The sequence below is a fragment of the Phoenix dactylifera genome, chromosome 5 (genome assembly GCF_051530095.1).
Source record: "Phoenix dactylifera cultivar Ajwa chromosome 5, Ajwa_hap1_PhDact_Kaust_v1.1, whole genome shotgun sequence".
Classification (NCBI taxonomy): Eukaryota; Viridiplantae; Streptophyta; class Magnoliopsida; order Arecales; family Arecaceae; genus Phoenix; species Phoenix dactylifera.
In genome coordinates, this window is record NC_143194.1 from 22,434,360 (window position 1) to 22,458,369 (window position 24,010).

Genomic DNA, 24,010 nt, shown 5'->3' on the forward strand with positions numbered 1-24,010 from the left:
TCCGGTATCAACTTGGTATCAGAGCAAGAGGCTTTGCCTCTGCTGCCAAAGCCCGATCCAGATCATCCGAGCCTTCCTGTGAAATAGAGAAGACTGTGTTGGGCACTTCCATCTCCCGGCTACTTCTTCCAAACCGAGAGCCAAAAAAAAAAAAAAAAGAGAAGTTCTGCAGCCGAGAGGGAAGAAAGAGCCACAGTCCCTGCGCCGGATTCCCCCTCGCGTCCATCTGACTTGATCCCTCGGTCGTCGCCGTTGCCCCACCACCTGCAACCACCGGCAGCCGGTGTATGGCCGATCGTCGCCAGATTCCTGGATTCCTGTGGCCGCACGAATACTACGCCGTACGTCGACCACGGACTCCGGAGCGCGTCGAAGGGCCACGTGTGACTCCCGCTGCCGGAAAGAGGAAGAGCGTCGCCGACCTGCTGTCGACCTTGTCCCTCGGCACTGTCGACGCACCCGCCGACCACCGTGCACGAGGAACTCCCGGCCGCCACCACGACCAGCCGCCGCCTGTCGCCGCCGACAACAGAACCACTGTCACCGTTCCGTTCGGCCGCTCCGCAACCACCGCCGAAGCGGCCGGAACGACCTCCCGAATCGATCGGGAGGTTGAAGAAGGAGTTACGGTAACGGGTAAGTTCTAAACCCGTTACCCCAAAACCCGTTAGCCCGGGTCCACATCCGGTAAGTTAAAAAAAAAAAAAAAAAAAAAAAGAAGAAGTCGGATCACGTGACCTGCACGTGTTTCCCTTCAAAAAAAAAAAAAAATACCTCTGTTTCTGTCGAACGGAAACCCTAGGGTTTCCGCCGCCGACGTCGTTGCCGCCGCCCCTGCCGTGCCTCTCTGCCGCCGGCGTCTTCTCTTCTGTCAACCGAGCCGCGCCGCCCCTGTGTCCGAGCCGTTCGGGCCTCACTCCACCTTCGCCGCCTCCGCTCGTGCCGCCTCTTGCCGCCGCCGAGATCCGCCTTCGCCCGAGCCCGTTTTCTCCCTCCCTCACCGCCTTCCCGTCGCCGCTTCTATCACCACCACAGCCATCTTCGCCGCCGGAAGACCACCGCCGCCTCCATCCTTCGGGCACCGCTTCCTCCGAGCCCTCCGTCGAGCTCTCTCTCTGAACCGCAGAGCCACTCCACCGTTTGTGCCGCCTCCTCCAGGTTCCGCCTCCACCAACCTTCGTCCACCGACACCGGAGTTGCCGCCATCCTCGCCACTGCGGCTCCGCTGCCGCACGCCATCACTGCACGCTTCTCCCTCTTCTTTCCCTCTCTCCTAGCCGAGCCGGTGCCATCAGACCCCACTCGAGCTCGGCCAGCCTGACCCCCCAGTTCGTGTTCAGCAGGCCGCAAGCCCAGTTCCAGCACCCGGCCCGCGCGCCAAACTCCCTTGAGTGTGGCCCAGATCCAGGCGGTCTCAAAACAAGCTTGGCTTGTAGTGCGGCCCAAGGCCACTTGGCCGTAGGCCCTGTTTCAGGCCCGATCCAGAGTCTTCTTCAGTCCATTTCAGAAGCCCAGGAGCCCTTGTGCTGTAGATCTAGGTCCACAGCTCTAGCTAGCTCTGCCCGGCGCCAACTTTGTGTTCGAGACTCCACGAGCAGACGATTCTGGTCAACTGCATTCACCACAGGTAATAGGTTCTTCCTCCTTTGGACTTGCTTATCTAAATATGTTCTAGTTCTCTTGCATGACAGCCCTATTTTGAAACTTATTTTCTTGTCAAACTGCAAAACCTAGAACATTTTCCACCACACCTGTCCTACCTACCAATTAAATCTAAATATTAAATTAGCACACTTTAGTGTCAGAACATCATCAACATCCATAGATCAGATTACTTTCAAACTTTGAATGACTGTAAAACGTGTTTGCAATCTAACTTCTTATAGTGACTAATTTTCTACTTTAATTCTGAAATAACCAAAGTACAAATTAGTAAAATTTAATTTTAAGTTACTTTTGTGAAAAAAATTGCTGATTTCCGAATTCATGGTAGGTTGCATTAGTGGGTTGCATCAGTAGGTTGTCCTGCATCACATTTGGACAATTAGGGTTCATTAGTAGCATTGCATATCATATCACCAACTAGAGTAGTTCCTGTATGCCCACCCGTAGTGGTAGAGAGTACCTCCTCACTGACTCTCAGACCCCTTTATCCACCATGGACCCCAGAGTTATACAAGATATTCTAGAACAATTAGCTGCAATACGAGCTGATCACGACGAATTCAAACGTGAGATCCGTGCTCAAATACAACACCTTAGGACTCCGAAACCATCATCCCCAATCGCAGCTTATCCCGAGTTTGGTTTGACCACACCGCCTGCAGCTTTTCCCCATCCCCCTAGGAACCAACATCATCCTGATCACCAGCGCGATCTTGACGAGCGACTACTTCGTACCGTGCGAGTAGAAGCCCCCACATTTGCTGGTCAATTAGAGCCAAGCGTGTACCTCGATTGGAGAGCAGCCATGGATAATTATTTTGAGTGGTACGATATGACTGAAGATAGAAAAGTACAATTTGCCAAAATGAAGCTTATTGGGCAAGCTCACTGGTACTGGCATAACGTTGAACATCGGCGTGAGACCCAGAGGCTTCCACGCGTCACCACTTGGGAGGATATGAAAGAGAAACTGAATGAGAAGTATCTGCTATTCTCTTACCGACAACGCCTCATGGATAGGTGGCAGAAACTAACTCAAGGAACTTCAACTGTTGCCGATTACATTGCACAATTTGAGGAGTTTCACATGAGGTGTGGTGTAATCGAAGAGGAGACTGTTACTCTTTCTAGGTTTCGAGCAGGACTCCGTGAGGAGATCCAGAAAGAATTGATCCTCCGAGAGATTACTACCCTTGGCCAGGCATACCAATTGGCTCAAGACGTGGATAGTTTTTTACGAGTCCCTGTGGTGAGACGTACCGACTCTCGGTTCTTACCCCCAGGAGCCCGACCTAATCAAAGCCATCTCCCACAACCCAGACCACTCTCCAACCATCCTTCCCAGCCCGGTTCTAGCCAAACACCGACTAGGACGTTCCCGGTGCCTGCTCAAAGTACATCAACTGATAAAGGAAAAGGCATATTAGGGTCCAACCCGCCCTTAAGAAACCAAACCCAGTGTTTCAGGTGCCAAAAGTTTGGCCATATTGCGTCCCAATGTAATGCCAAGACCTATTTGATGACTGAACTGGAAGCAGGAACCCAGGATACTGAATGTGTCGAAGAAGTCTATGAACCAAACATCGAGGATTTTGTAGATGACTTTGGAGACGAAAAGACCGGGTTAGAATTTGTTCAGACTGAATACCAAAATGAGCCCACTGATAGGAATGACCAAAACCATAGGCTCCATGTGGTTAGGTGCACACTAGCCCAAACAAAGACCGAACAAGACTGGCGAAGAACTTCCCTATTTTATACACTTATTAAGATCAATGGTAAAACATGCAAAATCTTATTTGATAGCGGGAGTTGCATCAATGCCATTGCGTCTGGAGTTGTTTCTCGCCTTGGCCTGAAATCTACCCCTCATCCTAATCCATATAAAGTAGCCTGGGTAGATAAGACGTCCATTTCGGTTTCAGAAAGATGCCTTGTCCCGATTCAATTCCTATCTTATAAAGACGAGATTTGGTGCGACTGCCTTCCGATGGACGTAGGTCAAGTCATCTTAGGAAGACCTTGGTTATACGATAGGGACGTCACACTTCATGGTCGGTCAAATTCGTGTAGTTTTATGTTCCAGGGTCGGAAAATTATATTGAATTCATTGCCTCCTAGAGAGCCCGTACCTGAGAAGAAGGGTGCTACACCACAAAAGGAAGAGTCACTCCACATCATTACTTCGAAAGAGGTAATGAAAGATATCGAAAGCCATTCACCTGTGTTCGCCCTTGTGGCTAGAGTTATTAATGTGGAGTCAAATGTCGAACATCCGGCCGCCGTAGTTCCTCTGTTGGAGGAGTTTCACTCTGTCTTTCCAACTGATCTTCCAGAGGCACTCCCTCCAATGCGTGATATCCAGCACGTAATTGATCTCATTCCTGGAGCGTCACTGCCAAATCTTCCCCACCATAGACTCAATCCAAACGAGCACACTGAACTGAAACGCCAAGTTGACGAACTCGTCACTCGAGGGTATATTCGTGAGAGTTTGAGTCCCTGTGCTGTACCTGCACTCCTCACTCCCAAGAAAGATGGCTCTTGGAGGATGTGCGTCGATAGCCGTGCTATCAATAAAATCACGGTAAAGTATCGTTTTTCCATTCCTAGGCTGGACGACCTTTTAGACTACATGTCTGGTGCTACAGTTTTTTCCAAGATCGACCTAAAGAGTGGGTACCACCAGATTCGGATTCGTCCTGGGGATGAATGGAAAACAGCATTCAAAACCAAAGATGGACTCTACGAATGGTTAGTAATGCCTTTCGGATTAACAAATGCTCCAAGTACTTTTATGAGGGTGATGACACAGATCTTTCGACCTTTCTTGAACAAATTTGTCGTTGTATACTTTGATGACATCCTCATTTATAGTCAAACTCAAGAGCTCCATCTCTCACACCTAAGGCAGGTTTGTGAAGTCCTGCGGAAAGAAAGCTTCTTTGCAAACCCTAAGAAGTGTGCCTTCCTGACTGATCACGTCACTTTCTTAGGATTCATAGTATCTTCCAAGGGTGTCTCCGCTGATCCAGAAAAAGTAAGCGCGATAGTCGATTGGCCTGAGCCCAAGACCTTAGCCGAAGTACGTAGTTTTCATGGTCTGGCTACTTTCTATCGTCGCTTCATTAGGAATTTTAGTTCAATAATGTCTCCTATCACAGATTGCATGAAGAAAGGAGACTTTATCTGGACTAAGTCGGCATCCCAAGCATTTAAAGATATTAAGCATAGGATGACCGAAGCACCTGTCTTGCGGCTCCCTGATTTCACTAAGGTATTCGAGGTCGCATGTGATGCCTCTGGCGTTGGCATAGGTGGTGTGTTAAGCCAAGAAGGTCACCCTGTCGCGTTCTTTAGCGAAAAGTTAAGTGACGGCAGGTTGCGTTATTCCACCTATGATAAGGAATTCTATGCGGTAGTGCAAACTTTGCGACATTGGCGACACTATTTGCTACCGCAAGAATTTGTCCTGTATTCAGACCATGAGGCTTTAAAGTATCTCAATTCTCAAAAGAAATTAAACCTTCGACATGGCCGATGGATTGAGTTTCTACAAGCCTATACTTTTGTGCTGAAACATAAAGCTGGAGTTGAGAATAAGGCTGCTGATGCGCTCAGTCAACGGATCTTCCTCCTATCCATGATGAGCACTGAAGTAATTGGTTTTGAAAGGATCAGGGAACAATATACCACCTGTCCCGATTTTAGTAATGTATACCTGACCTTACGAGATGGAGTAGAGAGAGAGCACGATGATTTCTTTTTACACGATGATTATCTCTTTCGCTCCAACCGTTTGTGTATTCCTCGAACTTCTTTGAGAGATTTTCTAGTATGGGAAGTACACGCTGGAGGACTGTTTGGGCATTTCGGGAGAGACAAAACCATTGAGTTGGTGGAAAGACGTTTTTTCTGGCCGAGTCTCAAGAGAGACGTGGCCAAGATCGTCGCTCAGTGCCGCACATGTCAATTAGCCAAACAACGTAAACAGAACACTGGGCTTTACACTCCACTACCTGTTCCTGATTGTCCGTGGCAAGATGTTAGCATGGATTTTGTGTTAGGGCTTCCACGTACCTCGACCAAACACGATTCCATTTTTGTAGTAGTGGACCGATTCTCTAAAATGGCTCATTTTCTCCCATGTTCTAAGACTTCTGATGCTTCTAGGATTGCGAAACTCTATTTTGACGAAGTCGTTAGACTCCATGGTCTTCCTAAATCTATTGTATCCGATAGGGATGTTAAATTTATGAGCTATTTTTGGAAAACTCTTTGGCACATGATGGGTACCAAGTTAAAATTTTCTTCTGCCTATCATCCCCAAACTGATGGCCAGACCGAAGTTGTCAACCGAAGTCTAGGGAGTCTTCTCAGATGTCTGGTAGGTGAGCATACTAGGACTTGGGATCTCGTGTTACCAACTGCCGAGTTTGCGTATAATAGTTCGGTCAATAGGACCATAGGCATGAGTCCTTTTGAAGTGGTGAATGGCTATAAACCTAGGCAACCCATAGACTTGATTCCCATGTCTCATCAACATAGAGTCTCTGAGTCTGCACAATCATTTGCTTCACACCTGCATTCATTGCATCAGGAGATCAGCAAACTTATTCACTCTAATAACTTAAAATATAAATCCTTTGCTGATTTGCACCGACGTTATAAAGAATTAAATGTAGGTGATTCAGTCATGGTAAGAATTAGACCTGAACGACTTCCTTCGGGGACGTTCAAAAAGTTGCAATCTCGTAGTGCGGGACCGTTCAAAGTCCTAAAGAAAATCAGTTCGAATGCGTATGTTGTAGATCTTCCTGAAGACTATGGGATTAGTGCGACATTTAATATTGAAGATTTAGTCCCATACAAGAAATCAACATTCATTCCTTCTGACCCTTTTGTTGATACATCCACTGTTGTTGATCACCCTGCTCTAGCACCTGCTAGTGAGCCTCCACCTCCACAGTTTCATGCACGCAGAGAACACATAGAACATATATTAGATGAGCAGGTTATATCTACCAGGAGAGGAAGCTACCAACGTTACCTTGTTCGGTGGAAAGGTCGACCCGAATCAGATGTGTCGTGGATTTCGTGAGCTGAGTTGCAGCGCCTTGACCCGGATCTTCTGGAGCAGTACGACAGCCGTCCCGATTTTCACTCGACGGGGTCGAGTTTTTCTCACCCGGGAGGAGTTGATGGGGACATCAGCTAGGTCCCCATTTTATTTGCATATTTGCTTATTGTTATTTCTGGGTTTATTTGTGTTTAGGGATTTATTTGTGATTTATTTTATTCTGGGCTTATTTGCATTTTAGGGCTTATTTGTGGAGAATTATTTTATGTAAGGGGTTTATTTTAATTGTTCTTATGGGGCCCTATTTAAAGGGAACTTGTAAGCTGATTAGGGTTTTAATGCAGAATTAAAAGACTTCTTTTCCCACGTTTCCTCTTCTTCTCTTCTCCTCTCTTCTCCTTCTTCTCTTCTTCTTCCTCCTTCTCTTCCCCTCTTCTCCTGCCTCCATTTAAAAGTTGGTCCGGCATCAGAGAGCTTCGGTGGTTGAAAATGCTACTTAGAAAATACGATTACATGTAATGTGCTATAGTTTGGGTAAAGACTCTCTCTCTCTCTCTCTCACTCATCGTATGTGAACCTCTCCCCCATGTATAAAGAATATTTTATTTAGGTATAGGCTAGTTACATTAGTTAGTCAGTTTATGCACACACCACGCTCTACACACTATGCATTAGTCCTACATATCCTTCGGTATGTTAAGGGTATATTGTTCTACGATTTTTACTTCTCAACCTACTCTACCTTGGATATTTAAGTCTATTCTGATGCTGATTGGGCTGGAGACCCTAGAGATCGTCGCTTTATCACCGGCTATTATTTCTTGCTTGGTTTTTCTCTCATTTATTGAAAAAGTAAGAAGCAGAGCTCCAGTACAGAGGCTGAGTATCATGCATTGGCGGATACTACTTCTAAATTCGTCTGGCTTCGATGGCTACTCCATGATATGGGCATTCCTTTGACTAGTGGTTCCTCTCTTAATTGTGATAATATAGGTGCTATGCAGATTGCTCATAATGATATGTTCCATGAGCGAACGAAGTATATTGAGATAGATTGCCACTCATAATGATATATTGGTGCATGTTGCTTCTGTAGATCAGCTCGCCGATATTTTTACGAAGGCCCATCCATCGGGGCGTCATCGAGATTTGGTTCGCCAACTCAAGTTGGCATCTTCGCTACTATCTTGAGTTTGAGGGAGGATGTTAGCAATATATGACTTGTCTTATCTTATTAGCAGTATATGACTTGTTCTATCTTAGTAGCTGTATACTAGATGTATTATTAATCGTATACTAGCTGTACACATAAACTGTATCTTAATTGTACATAGCCACCCTCATCTATAAAGAGGGGGCTATGACACTGTTTGTTTTAATGGATAAGAGAACATAATCTTTTCTTCTGTCTTTCTCTCTTTTTCGTCTACTTCAACATATACTATCTTGTTGAATCCATGCACTTCTTTTTCTACTTCCTTAAAATTCTATACACTGGTCGACGGTAGGCAGCACGTCCAATCAGTGCCGACTCGAGCCTTAGGCGACCGAGGCGGTCGCCTAAGGCCCCTGGCTCATGGAAGGCCCCCCGCCCGACTCGTGAAGAGTTTTTTTTTTTTGAGTCACATCCGAAAGCTGGCTGCAGGGTTGACGGGCGACGGCGGCCTGCTACAGTCCCCATCTTCCCGACGAGGCGATGGGCGCGGGCCGACGGCTATGCCTATGCTGCTGCCTCCTGAGAGCCTGAGACAGGCTACGAGCCTATGATCCGTTAGGGGCCTGAGACAGGCAGAGCGGGGCGGGGCGCCAGGGCGTTCGTCGTACCTTCCGTTCTCCTCTCAAAGCAGTCGGCAGAAGCCAGAAGCCGCAGAACCCTTCAAAGCACAAAAAAAAAATAGAACGTACCTTCCGACTTCCGTTCTCCTCTCCGGCTCTCCCGATCTCCCCTCAGGCCTCAATGCTTCTTCACTTCAGTTCTTCGGTAGTTCGGCCCTTCCCTAATCCCTAGTTTCCTTCTCTACCGGCAGCCGGGAGGCTCGACCGTCGACGGCTTGAGGCTCGACGCCTCGACCGCCCCTGCTTCGGACTCCGGAGTCCGGATCTCCTCTCCAACTCTGCTCGCCGTCCTCGGCTCCTCCGGGCTCCGGCTCCTCGGCTCCGTCCTCGGCTCCGGGCCTCCGGCCTCCGGCTTCGGCCTCCGGGCTCCGGCCTCCGGCTCCTCGGCTCCGTCCTCGGCTCCGGCCTCCAGCTCCTCCGACCCCCGGCCCTCCGGGCTCCGCCGCTCCGCGGCTCCAGCCTCGTCGCCTCGTCGGCTCCTCCCGACTCCCGTCCTCCACTTGGAGTGGAGCATCATTCGGCAGCTCGGCTATTCCCAAATCCCAAATCCCAAAGGGCAAAGACAGCCAAAATCAAATCCCAGGCTTAGGCTAAGGGTGAGTTTTAATATTTTATATTGACTAATGACTATTCACTATTCACTATTCACTAATTATTTCATGAAAGTATTTGTTGATTGTTGTTTTATTTTCTAATAGTTCTGTGAATCTGTGATTACCGAACAATTATATATAAATAGGGTTTCTTTCATATGCCATATTGTTGTTATTGGCTTATTGCATTTAATGTTATACAATAATGAAAAAAGTCAAGAGAATATATGGCTAACTGATTAATTTTTGGATCCAATTAATTTTGATTTATTCAAGTTAGAGACACTACAAATTTTTTTTTTTGTCTAATTGTAGGTTGGTTGTGATTTCGGCGGTTCGGCCTCTTCTCAGTTCTCTCCATCAAGTTCGGCACTATTCGGCCTCTTCTTCCCGTCAAGTTCGGCACTACTTGTCGGGACCTGAGTTTGTTTTTTTTGACACAATCAAATTTTATCATTTTCAACTTTTTTATATCTTAATTTGTTTGTGGTATTTTTTTAATTGTTTTATTTGATAATATTCTTTTTAGATGAAAATGTCTAATAAAAAATATGAATGTGGGTATGAAAAACTCAAAAAGAAAAGAAAAATTGATAAACTCATTCAATCTCAAAAAGGAGCTCTAGATAGATTTGTTGTCACAAACAAAGAAAAAACCACATCAAATTCAACTCAAGAATTAACAACAGAGCATGCACCCGAAATAGAGTTAGAAAATGACATACAAAGAATGAAACAAAATAAAATTGACAACCAAATTCATAGTAGTATTCAAACATCTACTGAAACAATATCTAGTGAAGAGCACAATGAAGAATCGGATGGAGATAGGATAAATAAGGAAAAATATTGTGAAACTAGTTCTATTCTTACAAATTTATATGATCCTGCTCAATGGAAAAATATTGATACAAAGTTGAGAGACTTAATAGTGGAAAAAGGTCCAATTAGAGATTATGATATTCATTTTCCTAAAGATGAAAACAATAGACACTTCTCTATAATACATTACATTCGTAAGTTATCTAATGGTGAAAAATATGATAGAAGGTGGTTAATGTATTCGAAGGATTTGGATAGAGTATATTGTTTTTGTTGTAAATTATTTTATTCAAAGCCTAGCACAAGTCAATTAGTCAATGAAGGAACTAAAGATTGGAAAAATTTAGGTATCAAGCTCAAAAGTCATGAAATAACTAATGAACATATTACTAGCATGAATATGTGGATTGATTTAGAAGTGAGATTGCTAAAAAATAAGACAATTGATAAAAGTCTCCAAGAACAAATAAACCAAGAGAAAGATCATTGGAAAAAAGTTCTATTAAGAATTATTGCTGTCGTGAAAAATCTTTCAAAAAATAATTTAGCATTTCGAGGAAAGAACGAAAAGATCTATCAAAACAATAATGGAAATTTTTTAAGTCTTATTAAAATGATTGCAGAATTTGATCCAATAATGCAAGAACATGTTCGACGCATTCAACATGGTGAAATTCACAATCATTATTTAGGTCATAATATTCAAAATGAATTGATTTAAATATTAGCATCTGAAATTAAAGCTATAATAATTAAAAAAATTAAAGAAGCAAAATACTTTTCTGTAATACTTGATTGCACTCCTAATGCAAGCCATCATGAACAAATGACATTAATTTTAAGATGTGTAGATACTTCAACAAGTCCAGTAAAAGTACAAGAATATTTTTTAGAATTTTTAGAAGTAGATGATACCTCTGGAAAAGGTCTTTTTAATGAACTTATAAATATAATAGAAAAACATAAACTTGAAATTAATGATATAAGAGGACAAGGATATGACAATGGGTCTAATATGAAAGGAAAACATCAAGGTGTACAAAAAAGATTATTAAATATAAATCCTAGAGCATTTTACACACCATGTGGATGTCATAACTTGAATTTAGTATTATGTGATACTGCTAACTCATGTTCTAAAGCTATATCTTTTTTTGGAGTGATACAACGGATTTATACCTTATTTTCTTCTTCTACAAAACGATGAAAAATTTTACAAAATAATATATCCACATTGACTCTTAAACCCTTGTCACAGACACGTTGGGAAAGTCGTATTGAAAGTGTCAAAGCAATTAAAAACCAAGCTCCTAAAATAAGAGATGCTTTAATTCAATTAGCAGAAACTAGTGAAGATCCTAAAATAAAGAGTGAAGCCACATGCTTAGCTGCATATGAGATTGAAAATTTTGAATTCTTATTAGGCATGAATATTTGGTATGATATATTGTTTGCTGTTAACTCAGTTAGTAAGACTTTACAATCTGAAGACATGCATATTGATGTTGCTATAGATCAATTAAAAGGTCTTCTTTCTTATTTGAAAAGTTATAGGAAAAATGGATTCATGAATGCTTTGAATTCATCTAAAGAAATTGCAAATGAAATGAAAATAGAACCTACATTTCGTGAAAAACGTGATCCGTAGAAAAAAACATTTTGATGAAAATAGTATTGATAAGACAGCAAGATCAGCTGAAGAATCTTTTAGAATTGATTACTTTTTATATATAGTAGATCAAGCTATTTCTTCAATTCAAAATAGGTTTGAACAATTTACCATATATGAAAATATTTTTGGTTTTTTGTTTAATTTTAGAAAGTTAAAATCTTTGAATGAAGATGATTTGAAAAAGTGTTGTCTTAATCTTGAAAACTTTTTAAAGCATGGTGAATATTCTGATATTGATGGTCTTGATTCGTTTTCAGAGTTAAAAGTTTTAAAAGAAGTTTTACAAATAGAAACTAGTACCCCTATTGATACTTTAAGTTTTATAAAAAAAATAGATTCTTTTCCAAATGCATGCATTGCTTACAGAATATTGTTAACAATACCTGTAACAGTTGCTTCTGCTGAAAGAAGTTTTTCAAAATTAAAGTTGATAAAATCTTATTTGCGGTCAAGTATGTCACAAGAAAGATTAAATGGATTAGCTATATTATTGATTGAAAATAGTATTTTAATGGATCTTGAGTATAAAAATTTGATTAGTAATTTTGCATCTCAAAAAGCTAGAAGAGTTATTTTTACATAAAATTTTAAAGTATTTTATACTTATTAAAAAAATTTCATTATTTAAAAAAAAAGGCCTCTTTTTGTGAGTTCGTCTTGGGCCCCCAAATGTTTTGGGCCGCCCCTGCGTCCAATGGAGGAACTTGTGCGGAGCTAGACATATCTTCGAGGATCAGTCCTTGGGATCACTGATCTCAAGCTATGCCTGTGTCGCGAGCCAGGTTCTTCATAAAACAGTGCCCGGCAGGCTTAGCCAAAGCTTTTTTTCTTTTTCTTTCCAATTATCGATTAATTTTTATTTTTTAGAAAAATAGAGAGAGAATGCCACTCATTCTATTAAAAAGATGGAAAGAGCGATGCGAAGGAGTTTAGCCTTTTAGGTGGGCAGAAGTAACTTACAAGGACCATGGTAGTACAGCCTTTGTTTATCCCTTCTGCCAACGGATGGGTTTCGATTCTAAAGCATATTGGCTAGCTTTGATTATATATATATATATATCCCCGGTTTTGGGAGCAATGACTTTGGTCCATCTAAAAGCCCGGGCTCCGGCCTCGATGGAGATGGGAAGGATGCGGAGCAGAGGGTGGGAAATACCTCTTCAGATTCTTTAAAAAAACCTACAAGCAAGATAATAAGTGCAGATACAAGCATAGAACAAGACGAGAGCATCTTAAAAGAAGGGGACCGTAAAGGGAGAAACATAGGGATGACATGAGAAAGGGACTTTCTTTCTTTCTTTTGTTCTCTTTCTTTTTTTCTTCTTTTTCTTCTTCTACTTTTTTTTTTTTTTTTTTTTTTTTGGTGCAGCTAAGAGAATCAAGACCTTCTACTCAAGGAAGAGGGAGCGCAGGTGTGATCACACTCTTCTGTCACCCTTGATGGCCCATCTACCTATGATACATGCCGGGCTAACATCAAGGATGGGTCGTGGTTGCTCCATAGCCGTCCATGTTTATATGATGGATCAGAGGGGAAATCTCCAACAACACAAGTGCACGTGTGTTTCACGTGACTAGCGCTTCAAAAAATAGAGAAGGGGTTGGTTTATTCGCCGACGATACCTACATCGTCACCGTTCTCTCTGTCTCTCTCTCTCTTCTAGTCTTCTCACATCTCAGAAGGAATATAAGATTATTGGAGAAGAATTCCGGACACACGCGTACAGAGAGGGAGAGAGATGCGGGTCTCCTGCAACGTGCTCTTCACCGTCGGATAAGCCTGGTTCTGCTCCCTCTCTCCGTCATCATCCTCGTCCCCGCCGATATCTGGACCGTCAGATCTCTTCCCTCTTTCATCCCTTGATTTCCTTTTTGAAATTGAAGTGACATCTTGTTTGTACTGAAAAAAAAAGGTAACATCTTATTCCCTTTTAGTTGAAGCACTGTTTTGTAGTTCTGTATGATGGAGCTTGCTGGTGATGTTGATCGACAATGGGCTTGGAGCAATAGAACTTAACCGTGCTCTCGGAATTAGTCGGAGTAATAGAATTTCTTTACCGGTTAATTACTTTGATTGGGCTAGGGGGAATGCAGCAATATAATTTATTTTTCTTAATCACATGATAGGCAAAGAAGGGGCTTATACTAGTAGACACCGGGAAGCAAGAAAATATATGATCAGTGCATCGATCCGTACAGGTGGGTGTTTAGTTCCACATCAGTTATTCGCTAGGTAAATATTGGATGCTTGTATAGAATCAAGAAATCCAAATAATACTTTTTGGCTAGTTTTTTTGGGTGAGATTCTGGGTTGTTGCTCATGGTACCCAAGCAGACCTGACCTATAATTTATGTGGACTAGATGGCACTGCAACATGAATTTATTGGGGCTGATCATGGATCGATTGTGGTGCTTATGATTAGATTTGAATGGATTTGAAATAAACTTTTTGGGTGAGGTCTTGAGTTGTTGCAAGCATATGTACTACTTCGCCTCATTTTCCACTTGTATCCACACATGAGCTACCAATGCGATGTAAATAAATTGTTGAATCTTTTTTTTCTTGATTGACAAATTGATATATCTGGAGTCTTCGGTCATTATGAATTTAACATATGGTTCGAGCATCTTGCTATTGTTCTTTTACATCACTAGAAGGCTAAATGTCTTGACCCTTCTAATGCTTCTTCAGCCTTTCATTCTGGACTAGAAGGCCAGGATCATGTTCATGTTGGCATTGGTTGCTTCCTGGAATAGCTGTTATGCTGGAATTTAGCACCTTGACTGCCGCATGTTCTGTTCCAATTGATGGCTTGGTTGGTGGGACTCGGAGGGAATGTAAGGGCCCTTGTGCTAAGGAGATATCTGTGTTCTGGAGGGCCTTGCTTGCAAAAGTATTCTTGTCATGGTCTGCAATGGAGCCAAAGAGTGTGATTTTCCATCATACACATATAAAAAACTGTCATGTTGTTGGCTGCTTTTGGCAGGATGGTATACCCTCTATTTGAGTTGCTATATATAACTTGTTTAAAATTTTTCAAATATATAAATTTAACAATTCTCATTGGTTCATATGCTTTCGATCTTATTCTAATTCATAACAGGATGCCAATAAAAAGTTTCCCGGACTTTCCATTATATATGTCATTCACAATTTACTTAAGCTAAACAGTCTTGCGAGTATTTTGCTGATATGCTAATAGCGTGAGTTGCTGCGTTTAGTTGCAATACATTGGTACTGCCTTTTTTTATCAGCCGATGCTTGAATAATCATACACATTTTTGTTATGAAACAAACGTTCAGTATATTTTCCTTTGGTTCTACCATGAAGCTTAGTTGCTAGTTATGCTAGTTTATTTGGTTCGTGATCCCCAAATATCTCGTGCAGATGATAATTCGCAAAGAGAAGGGAGGAATTGCATTTTTTTGGAGCTGGTCATATTGGAGTACATTTGCTCTGACATGGTATGTTCACGTAGTTGGATTCTCTAGATTCATACGTACTATATCTTGTCAAGCCGTAGTTATCCTACTCAGAAAACCAAGAGTTTTATATACATGCGTACATACATACATACATTTATGTTTTAATGCTTCGAAAATATGGTCTTCCTAAAGATGTTCTTTTCAGACCTGTGAAGATATATTGATCATAGAAACCATATAGTTAGTTTAGCTACAAGATTACATATAGAGTAGCACACTTAATTGCACCGTTCAATATCTGCATCTAAAATCCTCTTCTTCTCCTTGTCAAAATGGGTGGTGAGCTTTCCTTTACAAGTCAGAATCTTCTAACTTAGATTAAGGATATCCTTATTAGAAGATATAAAAAGCAAGCTGTTATTTTGATGAGTGTCATTTTAAAGCTAATTTTATGGTTTTTCTTAATATTATAACATGCCTGGTTGTATTCTAAGAAAGTTTAGCTAAGTGCAACCATATCTATATAAATCATGTTACAATAAAACCACATGATAGAACATAGCCACCAGCTGGGACCATTTCAGACCTCTAATTTGATGTCTAGGTAAACCTATAAATAGAGGCTATAGAGAAAAAACCCAAGGCAACCCATTTGGACCTTGTGAGGTATAGTACACTAATATAAGTTGTTTTCAACTTTTTTACTTTTTATTTATAAATGTTCATACTTAATTTATTAATTGTATCTTTTGACCTAATAAAGTCACCATGGAGTAGAAAGTGTTGATGATTACCGTATATTTTGGAATCGTAATAGATGTCTTCTGTGGTTGTATGTATGTGATTTGGTTATGTAATTCACTGATGTATAGATTCTTATTTATTTATGTTATTTTATGTTTCTAAGCAGGGCTATTGTTCCCTCTATCAGGGTTATGAAGATGCTGGATATTTCTGAGTGACAGAAAGACTAAAAACTAGTCTTCGGGGGAACTGTTTTTTTTTTAATCTAATCATGGGAACTATTGGCCTTATTGGACTTATTCTGCTTATCATTATGCAGTGAAATTGGTTGTGCTTTTTACCCCTTCTTAAAGTCATTTTCATTCACTTGTTCCTTGTAACTTTTGGTTTGTTCTGCTACGACATTTTAGAACAGGTTCATGTTACCATAAAAGTGCTCAGGTAGCGTTACATGTGTTGTGTTGGAAAGTTATGGTTGCATTTGCTTTCTTGCTTGCTATCTGTTCCCTTATTTTCATATTTGTGCGTATCTGCAGTCGCACCACTATAAACGTGTTCTCTGCACCACATGTATATAGACACAGGCATAAGAATTTTACCTTCACCAGCATGCAAATGTCCTTTCTCACTGACACAAAAAAATTTCGAAGAAAAATTCAGTGTTACTTTCCACTACGACAGAGATTATTTAGATCATTCAAACTGTTCCTTTTGGGTTATGGTGGTGCTGGTGGGAAATCATTAGACAGCACTTAGGAGTGTTTTCTTGTGTCTCCCTTGGGTTCACAAAGAGTCGGTTATTCGTTTTCCTAGTTTCGATCTTGTGATGCAGGTTGTGAATGGAGAAACCTTAAGCTTTCTGTTCATTTTTTTGGGAACCTTGACGCTTGAGATGCTAATATGTCATACACTACATGCATAAGGTTGGGGGATGCTTGTATGTATCTGTATATGGTTGATTGACACATGCAAATTTATAGTTACCCTTTTTTCAAAAGACAAGGTTTATAGAAGTAATAAATTTAAATTAGTAGGTGGGAGTTGAACCCAGGTCCCTGGTACCATTCCCCAATGACTTAACCAACCCAACCAGTTGCACAGCAGTACTTACATTTAGCATTGGACTTGGCTTTAAAAGGACGTAACATTTGGTTGTAATCTATTGCACCCAGTGGACATTCTGTTATCCTATTGACTGCATGCATGTGTTCATGCGTGCATTGCTTGAATGTAATTTCAGGATAAAAGGAACTACATAATAATAGAGGATAAAAGCATACTAATTAAGTTTAATAGCATTTTAGAGCTGGGCATTAGTTATACCATTATATTTAGAGGATCGTGCTTGCTCTTAGATCGAAAGTGAAATGACAGGTAGGAAGGGGTAGGGGAGAGAAGGGCTACTGGGGATAACTTCTTCAACCCTCCTGTATTGACATTTCTTCTCTTATGTATGTACAACTGCTCATGGAGATCCTGCCCGTTTTATTAAAGGCCAATGGTATTGACATAATATTCTTTACTGGGTTGTGAGGCATGTTTGAGAGAAGCGAATCTGCCAGCATATTGACTTGCTTGCTAACTACTTTAGAAGAAATTCTTCTTTCGCTCTGTGCCCATGATCTCATAGGTTATTACAACAGAATGGTTAGGGCGTTTTTATGTAAGATGTAAAGGTTGACATGGGCATCTGTTCTGATATTTCTGTAACTTCTGTTTCCCAATAATGTGAAAACATGTCTTTTGAATTATTAAATTAACCTCTCGTATTTTACAGAGAAGTTAAAGTAGTAGTGTCAAAGCTACTCTTGTTTAGTATATCAAACTAGCTTTGCAGGCCTCAAAGTTCAGACAAGCTCTGAGAAAATGCATATTAAGTTGAATCTCATTCAATTATTTGCTCTTTATAACTTAATCTAGTGAGGAGAATCGAGATAATTCGTACTCAAATTTGTCAAAGTCACTGTATATGCCTATCTTACAATCTACAAAGATAAAAAGCTGAAAAAGATTATCTGTGCTGGTTTCAGATTTCTGGTACTTACCTCTTAGAAAGGTTGTTCATGTGGCAGTGAAGGATATGAACTCTAGAAGTGATCTATTTAGCTTTTGTTTTTTCTTTTCTAAGGAAATTATACCATATTGCTAATAACCAAAGGGCTTTTTTAAAAGGTGAGCAAATGCTTGATGGCTTTATGGTTGTATATGGAAGCTTCAATGCCATGCACATCGGAATTTTAATGACAGTAGCATGCTAGAAAACAAATTGGTATCTTATTTTGCTTATAAGCAATTTGGAATTGATTTACACTACTGTTCTTTTTCTTTGTTGAATGCCTATTTCAAATGAAAGTGGATGCTATACCACAATTGCATGTCATCATTTTGGAATATTACACTAGGGATAATCATAATTTGGAAAAATATTTAAAGAATTCTGGGAAATTGGGATGTTCTCCTTGAGCAAAAAGAAGGGACAAATATGAAGATTTGATTAACATGTGAATGACAGGGTAGAAATTTGATAATAAAGAACTATTTAGATTATTTTTAAATCCCAAAAGCACTTGAAATGTAAAAACTAGGTGCTTTATAATAAAATTTTATTTATAAATTATATGAATTATGCAAAAATCTTCATTAACTTGGAAAAACTAGCTAAATGTAGATGGTAGACAATATGAAATGAAATATATACCTACATATATACATACATATATTTTCAAAAGCTTTTCATCCATGCAAATAACTAGCCTCATAGGTTGCAACATCATATTAGTACAGTAAATCGATATGAAAGTCCTCCTGAATTTTGATTCTTCTGCTGTCAGGACTGGAGGTGTTGTTGGCTTAGCTATGGCTTGCTCAAATACCTTTGAGCTTGTGACAGGTGCATTTCTTCTTGGTTTTGGTTTGAGTGAAATTCCTAGGAGCATTTGGAAGAATGCTTATTGGATTAATCACCAAAAGGTTCTTTCTCATGAGGTTGCAAAAATGGCTGTATGCCTTCATAATGCTCATCAAGGATTCCCAAATGCAACAGTGGTATGGACATATCTTATTTGAGCAGTTAGGTATTGTTTCACTATGTTATTATTTCATTTTATCTTGTTCAACTTATCATGTATTTGTCTCCTTCCCCTTTTTTACTGTATAATAAGCTCTGACAATCTTGACTGTCTAAAATTGCAACTATTAATTCTCAATCTTTGAGCTATAAAATCATGAACTATATATTGAGAAAAATGTTCATAATTCAAATAAAGCCACGGACAATTCAAAAGAATGGTGTGTTTCTTTTTATGAGGATAAGTTTTGAAAAAGTAGAAAGATAAAAGCTTCCAGAATAATTGGATTTCTTTTTTTACATATTCCAGGGAATTTTGTGATTAGAGTATTGGTGTCTGTAGATCACCCATGGCACCTGAGCAAACTATTATGAGAAGTTGTAAAGCTTATCGATCTCATTTAACTTTGTTCATGCTAAATGCTGTACTATGGTTGTCTTATAACAGTTGTGTTAACAAGCAAGACATTGCTATCTTAGGTGCTAGCTGCAGCGATATGGGTGAAGGGGCAGGAAAGAGATCAATGGAGGGAAAGATAAAATTTATGTTGTTCACTCAGTTCAAAGAGCCAGGGGAAGGATTAGAGTGGGATGGGGAGCTGATTGCAGTTAAGGATGGGTTCCATAGAGCATTCCTTCTTCTAAAGTTGGTAGCAGTATGATATTCATATTTCTGATCTTAAATATATTATGTTGTTTGAACACTAGAGTGAACCAGTAGCCTTCATTTCATATTCTTAGTTCTGGATATAACTTCTTTGTCTTCTTGCCAAATATGCCTCTGTGAAAAATCTTTAAAACTTGTCTGTCATGGAGTAGGAAAGTATAGATGTTCCAAGACTTGAATAAAATGAATGGAGGCATTTGAAACTATGACTAGGCTCCCTCTAGCTGGTTTCTTATGTGAGCTTCCTTGCTGTGCTCATCCTTCCTTATAGCCCATGATCTATCATCACCTTCAGCTTGAGCAAAGGAAAAGAATACACGGGAATAACTGGTATGGAGCTGCTAGTTGGAGGCAGCTTGGACTGGTGCCCCTGCTACCCGCCATCATAAACTAATTAGTGAAGGGGAAGAAATAGAACTACCTTGGTTCTGCTTATATATGTGCTCATAGTAGAACCATTTCCAGCAGTTCTCATTTCATCTTTACTTGGTTCTCATGCTTTCTCTTACTCACTTTTTCATGACCTTATACCTATTAATGTACCATGCATGCACAAAGGTTTAGAATAGTTTAATATCATGCCTGGTTTTGTAATGTAAATAATCATACTACACTAAATGGTGCTAGTACTGTCACAAATAACAGAGGATAGATGCAAAAACATCTTAGTTACACTAAAGTTAATGTGGCTTTGTATATTCTATAATTTGTCTAACCTTTTTTCTCCCTAATTGCTGTACCTAATCAACTATCATCTCATCAAGTGAGAACAAAACTGAAGCAATTGCATCACCCACCAACTTTACTATGAATCTTGATGCTGGTAACGAACTTAGCACAATATTTAACAACTTCAAGACATAAATTAACTTTAGAAACATATAAAGAATATAAAATCTGTTATTCTGGGTGTGGTAATTATGTTTGTCAATACCTAGCATGATGTATCAGGGAAGCTGAGCAATACTGACCCCTTGATATACTAGATCTGTATTGTTTCCGTTTAGTCCAAAATTTGTATGTATTGCATGGAGAATTTCAAATGGTGCACCTCTCTCAGTATTCTGGTGATTTGGTTTTCATATGACTTTGTCTAATGCTTGTGATATCTCTTTATGATTAGATATTTTCATATATACAACAGAACTTGTATTAGAACTTGACTATTGAGATTTACTTTAACCCTTATTCTTATTAAGTGACCACATTAAACTCCAAAATTAATTTTACACTCAAGCCATTCTACTGTCGTTCTACTTTCTACCTCCCCATCTATCACTTCATATAATCATTTCGTGAAAAAACATATTGTCAGTGTGATGATAAATGATGACTTATAATTGCCACTCACTTTTATCGGTGAATTCACATTCTTCTGCTTATTCTTTCAGGTTCAACTATTCTATTATTGATAAAATGAATTATTATTGATAAATGGTACTTTGACAAAGTTTGCAGTTCTAGTTATGAATATTATATAGAGTAAAGAAAAGGTTTGGGTCATAGACATTAGTTTCCTAAAATATCCAAGATTCTTTTCTTTTAGTTATATGAAGATCCAACTTTCAAGCCATCAGGGGGTAGATCGGGAGAAAACGATATGGATTATGATATAGATGAGAGATCAATGTTTGCACATTATACCAGAGTCTATTGCTTTGAATCCCTCGATGAAATCTTTCAGAGATTGAAGCAGCATCCTAGTAGGGACCATAACAACGAATATGGTTATGGTGGCAATGACGACGATATGAAGTTCAGGGTCATCCAGAATAGTATTGGGCATGTTCATAACAGAAACCCAAATTCAAATCTTGTTTTATCGTATCAGTTTTCTGTTTCATGAAACCGAAATGAAAGGTGTACAATAGCAATTCCTGATATTTTTCCAAGGAATGTGGGTAATGTAGAAGATTGATGATATACCAATAGCCATATTGTTGTATTTACTAGTAGTCATAGGGGATGGCCACATATCTTAGACAGCAGCGAAGATACCAATGTTCATTTTGTTTCATCTCTGTTACATGGAACCAGAGGATCAATAGAATATTTGCTGCTTTTCTGACAAAAAGAATCAATGAAACTTTGTTGTTTTTTATTTTATTTTATTTTTTCTCATAGCTAAAGAAGTGTTTGTAAATACTTTGATATGCTTGTAGAATTGTGGTTTCTGGCTCTGCAGTGAGAAACTAGTTTTGATGAGCTGATCTGGTGGTACTTCTACATCAAAGGTTGGTCCACTGCGTCGATGGTAGCTGAAGGGTTACCAGTTCCTAATGGGTGCAGCCTAACAATTCAAATATGATTGATGGATTTACGACAAATCTGTCGGCAGGTGTGATGGCAAGTTGATGAATTGGTCAATTCGGTTCGAGGAATAGGTTGTATGATGTAGAAAGTTGTTGGCTTTTTTATACGTTTCACCATCCACTGCCATACCTCACCTGTTGGAATGTGCCTCGGATCTTCATTGCACGGAAGCTAGGAAACATCTATAGAGGATATTTTACAGCCTCTCAGAGTTTGCTCATTTAAAGGAAGTGATGATCCACACAAGAAAATTAAAGCAACCAAAAGTGCAAGCTAAGAATCCCTAATCTCAACTAAACTTTGTAAACACGACCAAAAATTATAGCCCGAGGGCTTATGGTAGCTACAAAAAAGAGCTTAAAGAGAACAAACAAATTGTTTAGCCTTATGATTATAAATTCCTCGCCTTCGCATACTCAAAAGAAAAGGCTTCACCAACATACGTAATACACAATATATTTCTTATATACATGACCGACTTCTGATAGCTTCTCATGTCCTTGGTGATGCTTTATCTTATTCCCTATGTAGAAGCTCAAACAACAAGGGGAAGAGAACATCCATCAGAACAATGCCCACTTGGCAGAAGACTTCTCCTTCACGGTCTTGGAGTGCGACAAGCTTCCATTCACCTCCCTTTTTCTCCTGTCCGAACCAATCATGAGCTTAGACCAGAAACTTCCTTCCTTCTTCCTTGTCCTCCTCCTTTTCTTCTTCTTCTTCTTGTCCTTCTCCTTTCTCCCCTCTTCTTTCTGCCTCTCTCTGTCTTCTTCCTTGTTATCTCTCATCACAGAAGCCAAGGATCGACTCTTCCTCAGCGGTTCGGACTTGCCGGGGTTTCCTTTGAGTAGAAGGGAGAATCTCGTGCTCCTGGTGCCTTGGCGAGGAGGGGACTTAGTTGAAGAAGAGAGATTGGAGTCGGAAGAGTATGAAGAGGTGGAAGAAGCATTGGTGGTGGTTGTAGAAGAAGTAGCTGAGATATGAGAGAGCCTCTCTCTGAGGCAGAAGGGACATACACCTTTGGACTGCCTGTGCTTTGGATGCCTCTTGCACCTGCCATCCATCTCTGAACTCCCCATCTCTCTCTCTCTCTCTCTCTCTCTCTCTCTCTCTCTCTCTCTCTATCTATCTATCTATCTAGGATGGCTGAAATCTTCTCAGACCTGTAATAATGATCTCAGTGTATTATTATCTTGAATGTGCTCTATATATGGACTATATAGAAGGAAGAAAAAGGAATTGAGGAGATGAGTTTGGGAGAAGGTGAGCTTCTAGGATTCTTCATGTTGTAATGTGATTCAACATCACACTTTGGTATTTGGTCATGCTTTCCTTTATTGTTGAGTGGGTTTCCTTAAGTTCACCACTCAAAGCTATAAAAATGACCGTGGCCCACGCAGCCCTGTCTAAGGAGAACATAAATCCCGGTGTGAATCATGCACACAGCACATAAATACCGTGTGTCACCAAAAATAGCTCTCACATCTAATTGTTTCAAGGTCAAATCATATATATAAATAATGCCTGACATTTTGAAGCTGATTCAGATAATCAGATACCGAGCCTTTCACGTCATAGATTATAGAGTTTAGACTTTAATTTAGAGCAGTCATACAAAACGTGGGCTTGATGTATTTTAGATGATTCTGTATCATTTTGGAGTCCATGGTGATAACATAGCAAGCTTCCAGTTGTGCCGGAATCACACCAAAATCCGTCTGTCCGTCCAAACGAGTATCAGCGACTCTCGTGAATCTACGGCGCGGTGTCCTTTCGGTCCTCATCGTTCTCAAACTACTCCATCTTCTGTCTTCTAAGATCGGACGGCCAAGATCGCGTCGGCCTATAGCCTCGCATTCCGTCTCCAATCTCGCGTAGATCGGCGCGAGGAATTACAAAAGAATCGGCGACTTGCTTTGGGGGAAGGCGCGTGGGAACGACGCAAGGGCCGGAGTCGTTCGGCTCCACGTGTGCAACGACGTCCCACTCACGACCCACACACGTGGGGACTCCTCGCGAGGGGCCCGTGTCTTGGATTGCGGGCGGTGGGGTGGGTGCTGGAAAAGTCGGTAGGTGTGCTAACCACTGATGGGTTGTTGATAGTTATCCAAAAGGATCCCTTT

The 24,010-nt window shown here is 40.4% G+C and overlaps 3 protein-coding genes across 14 annotated transcripts; 2 read left to right on the forward strand and 1 right to left on the reverse strand.

Annotated features, from left to right (window-relative positions):
- Nucleotides 1-287: 287 nt before the first annotated feature.
- LOC149753492 (uncharacterized) lies at nt 288-12,357 on the forward strand. Its single transcript, XM_089923534.1, has 3 exons — nt 288-636; nt 10,848-11,104; nt 11,745-12,357. Exons 1-3 carry the CDS (start codon nt 288-290, stop codon nt 12,249-12,251), a joined length of 1,113 nt encoding a protein of 370 aa, XP_089779660.1. The 3' UTR covers nt 12,252-12,357.
- Nucleotides 12,358-13,276: 919 nt separating this feature from the next.
- On the forward strand, nt 13,277-21,675 carry LOC103711018 (uncharacterized). 12 transcript variants are annotated; one of them, XR_016413225.1, is made up of 6 exons: nt 13,284-13,708; nt 13,796-13,867; nt 14,362-14,660; nt 15,059-15,135; nt 16,007-18,885; nt 21,121-21,675. XR_016413225.1 is itself a non-coding variant. In XM_089930739.1 (6 exons), exons 3-6 carry the CDS (start codon nt 14,634-14,636, stop codon nt 21,418-21,420), a joined length of 618 nt encoding a protein of 205 aa, XP_089786865.1. In that variant the 5' UTR covers nt 13,293-13,708; nt 13,796-13,867; nt 14,362-14,633; the 3' UTR covers nt 21,421-21,675. The 12 variants fall into 12 exon arrangements, 4 of the variants coding, with proteins under 4 accessions (XP_089786865.1, XP_089786864.1, XP_089786866.1 ...); XM_089930739.1 differs by having other exon boundaries at nt 13,293-13,708; nt 18,672-18,885; XM_089930738.1 differs by having other exon boundaries at nt 13,293-13,867; nt 18,672-18,885.
- Nucleotides 21,676-22,161: 486 nt separating this feature from the next.
- LOC148703472 (uncharacterized) lies at nt 22,162-22,966 on the reverse strand. Its single transcript, XM_088721869.2, has one exon. The coding sequence runs from the start codon at nt 22,964-22,966 to the stop codon at nt 22,451-22,453; it is 516 nt and encodes a 171-aa protein (XP_088577995.2). The 3' UTR covers nt 22,162-22,450.
- Nucleotides 22,967-24,010: the final 1,044 nt, after the last annotated feature.

What these genes read in the sequence shown, in the direction of transcription:
- LOC149753492 (XM_089923534.1), top strand. Translation starts at nt 288, where the DNA reads ATGGCCGATCGTCGCCAGATTCCTGGATTCCTGTGGCCGCACGAATAC. An exon ending in AGAAGGAGTTACGGTAACGG is followed by an intron (nt 637 to 10,847) that starts GTAAGTTCTAAA and finishes TAAGATGTGTAG; the next exon opens with ATACTTCAACAAGTCCAGTA. An exon ending in GATGTCATAACTTGAATTTA is followed by an intron (nt 11,105 to 11,744) that starts GTATTATGTGAT and finishes GATCAAGCTATT; the next exon opens with TCTTCAATTCAAAATAGGTT.
- LOC103711018 (XM_089930738.1), top strand. Translation starts at nt 14,634, where the DNA reads ATGTTGTTGGCTGCTTTTGGCAGGATG. An exon ending in AGTACATTTGCTCTGACATG is followed by an intron (nt 15,136 to 18,671) that starts GTATGTTCACGT and finishes TTCTGCTGTCAG; the next exon opens with GACTGGAGGTGTTGTTGGCT. An exon ending in GATTCCCAAATGCAACAGTG is followed by an intron (nt 18,886 to 21,120) that starts GTATGGACATAT and finishes CTTTTCTTTTAG; the next exon opens with TTATATGAAGATCCAACTTT.
- LOC148703472 (XM_088721869.2), bottom strand. Translation starts at nt 22,966, where the DNA reads ATGGGGAGTTCAGAGATGGATGGCAGGTGCAAGAGGCATCCAAAGCAC.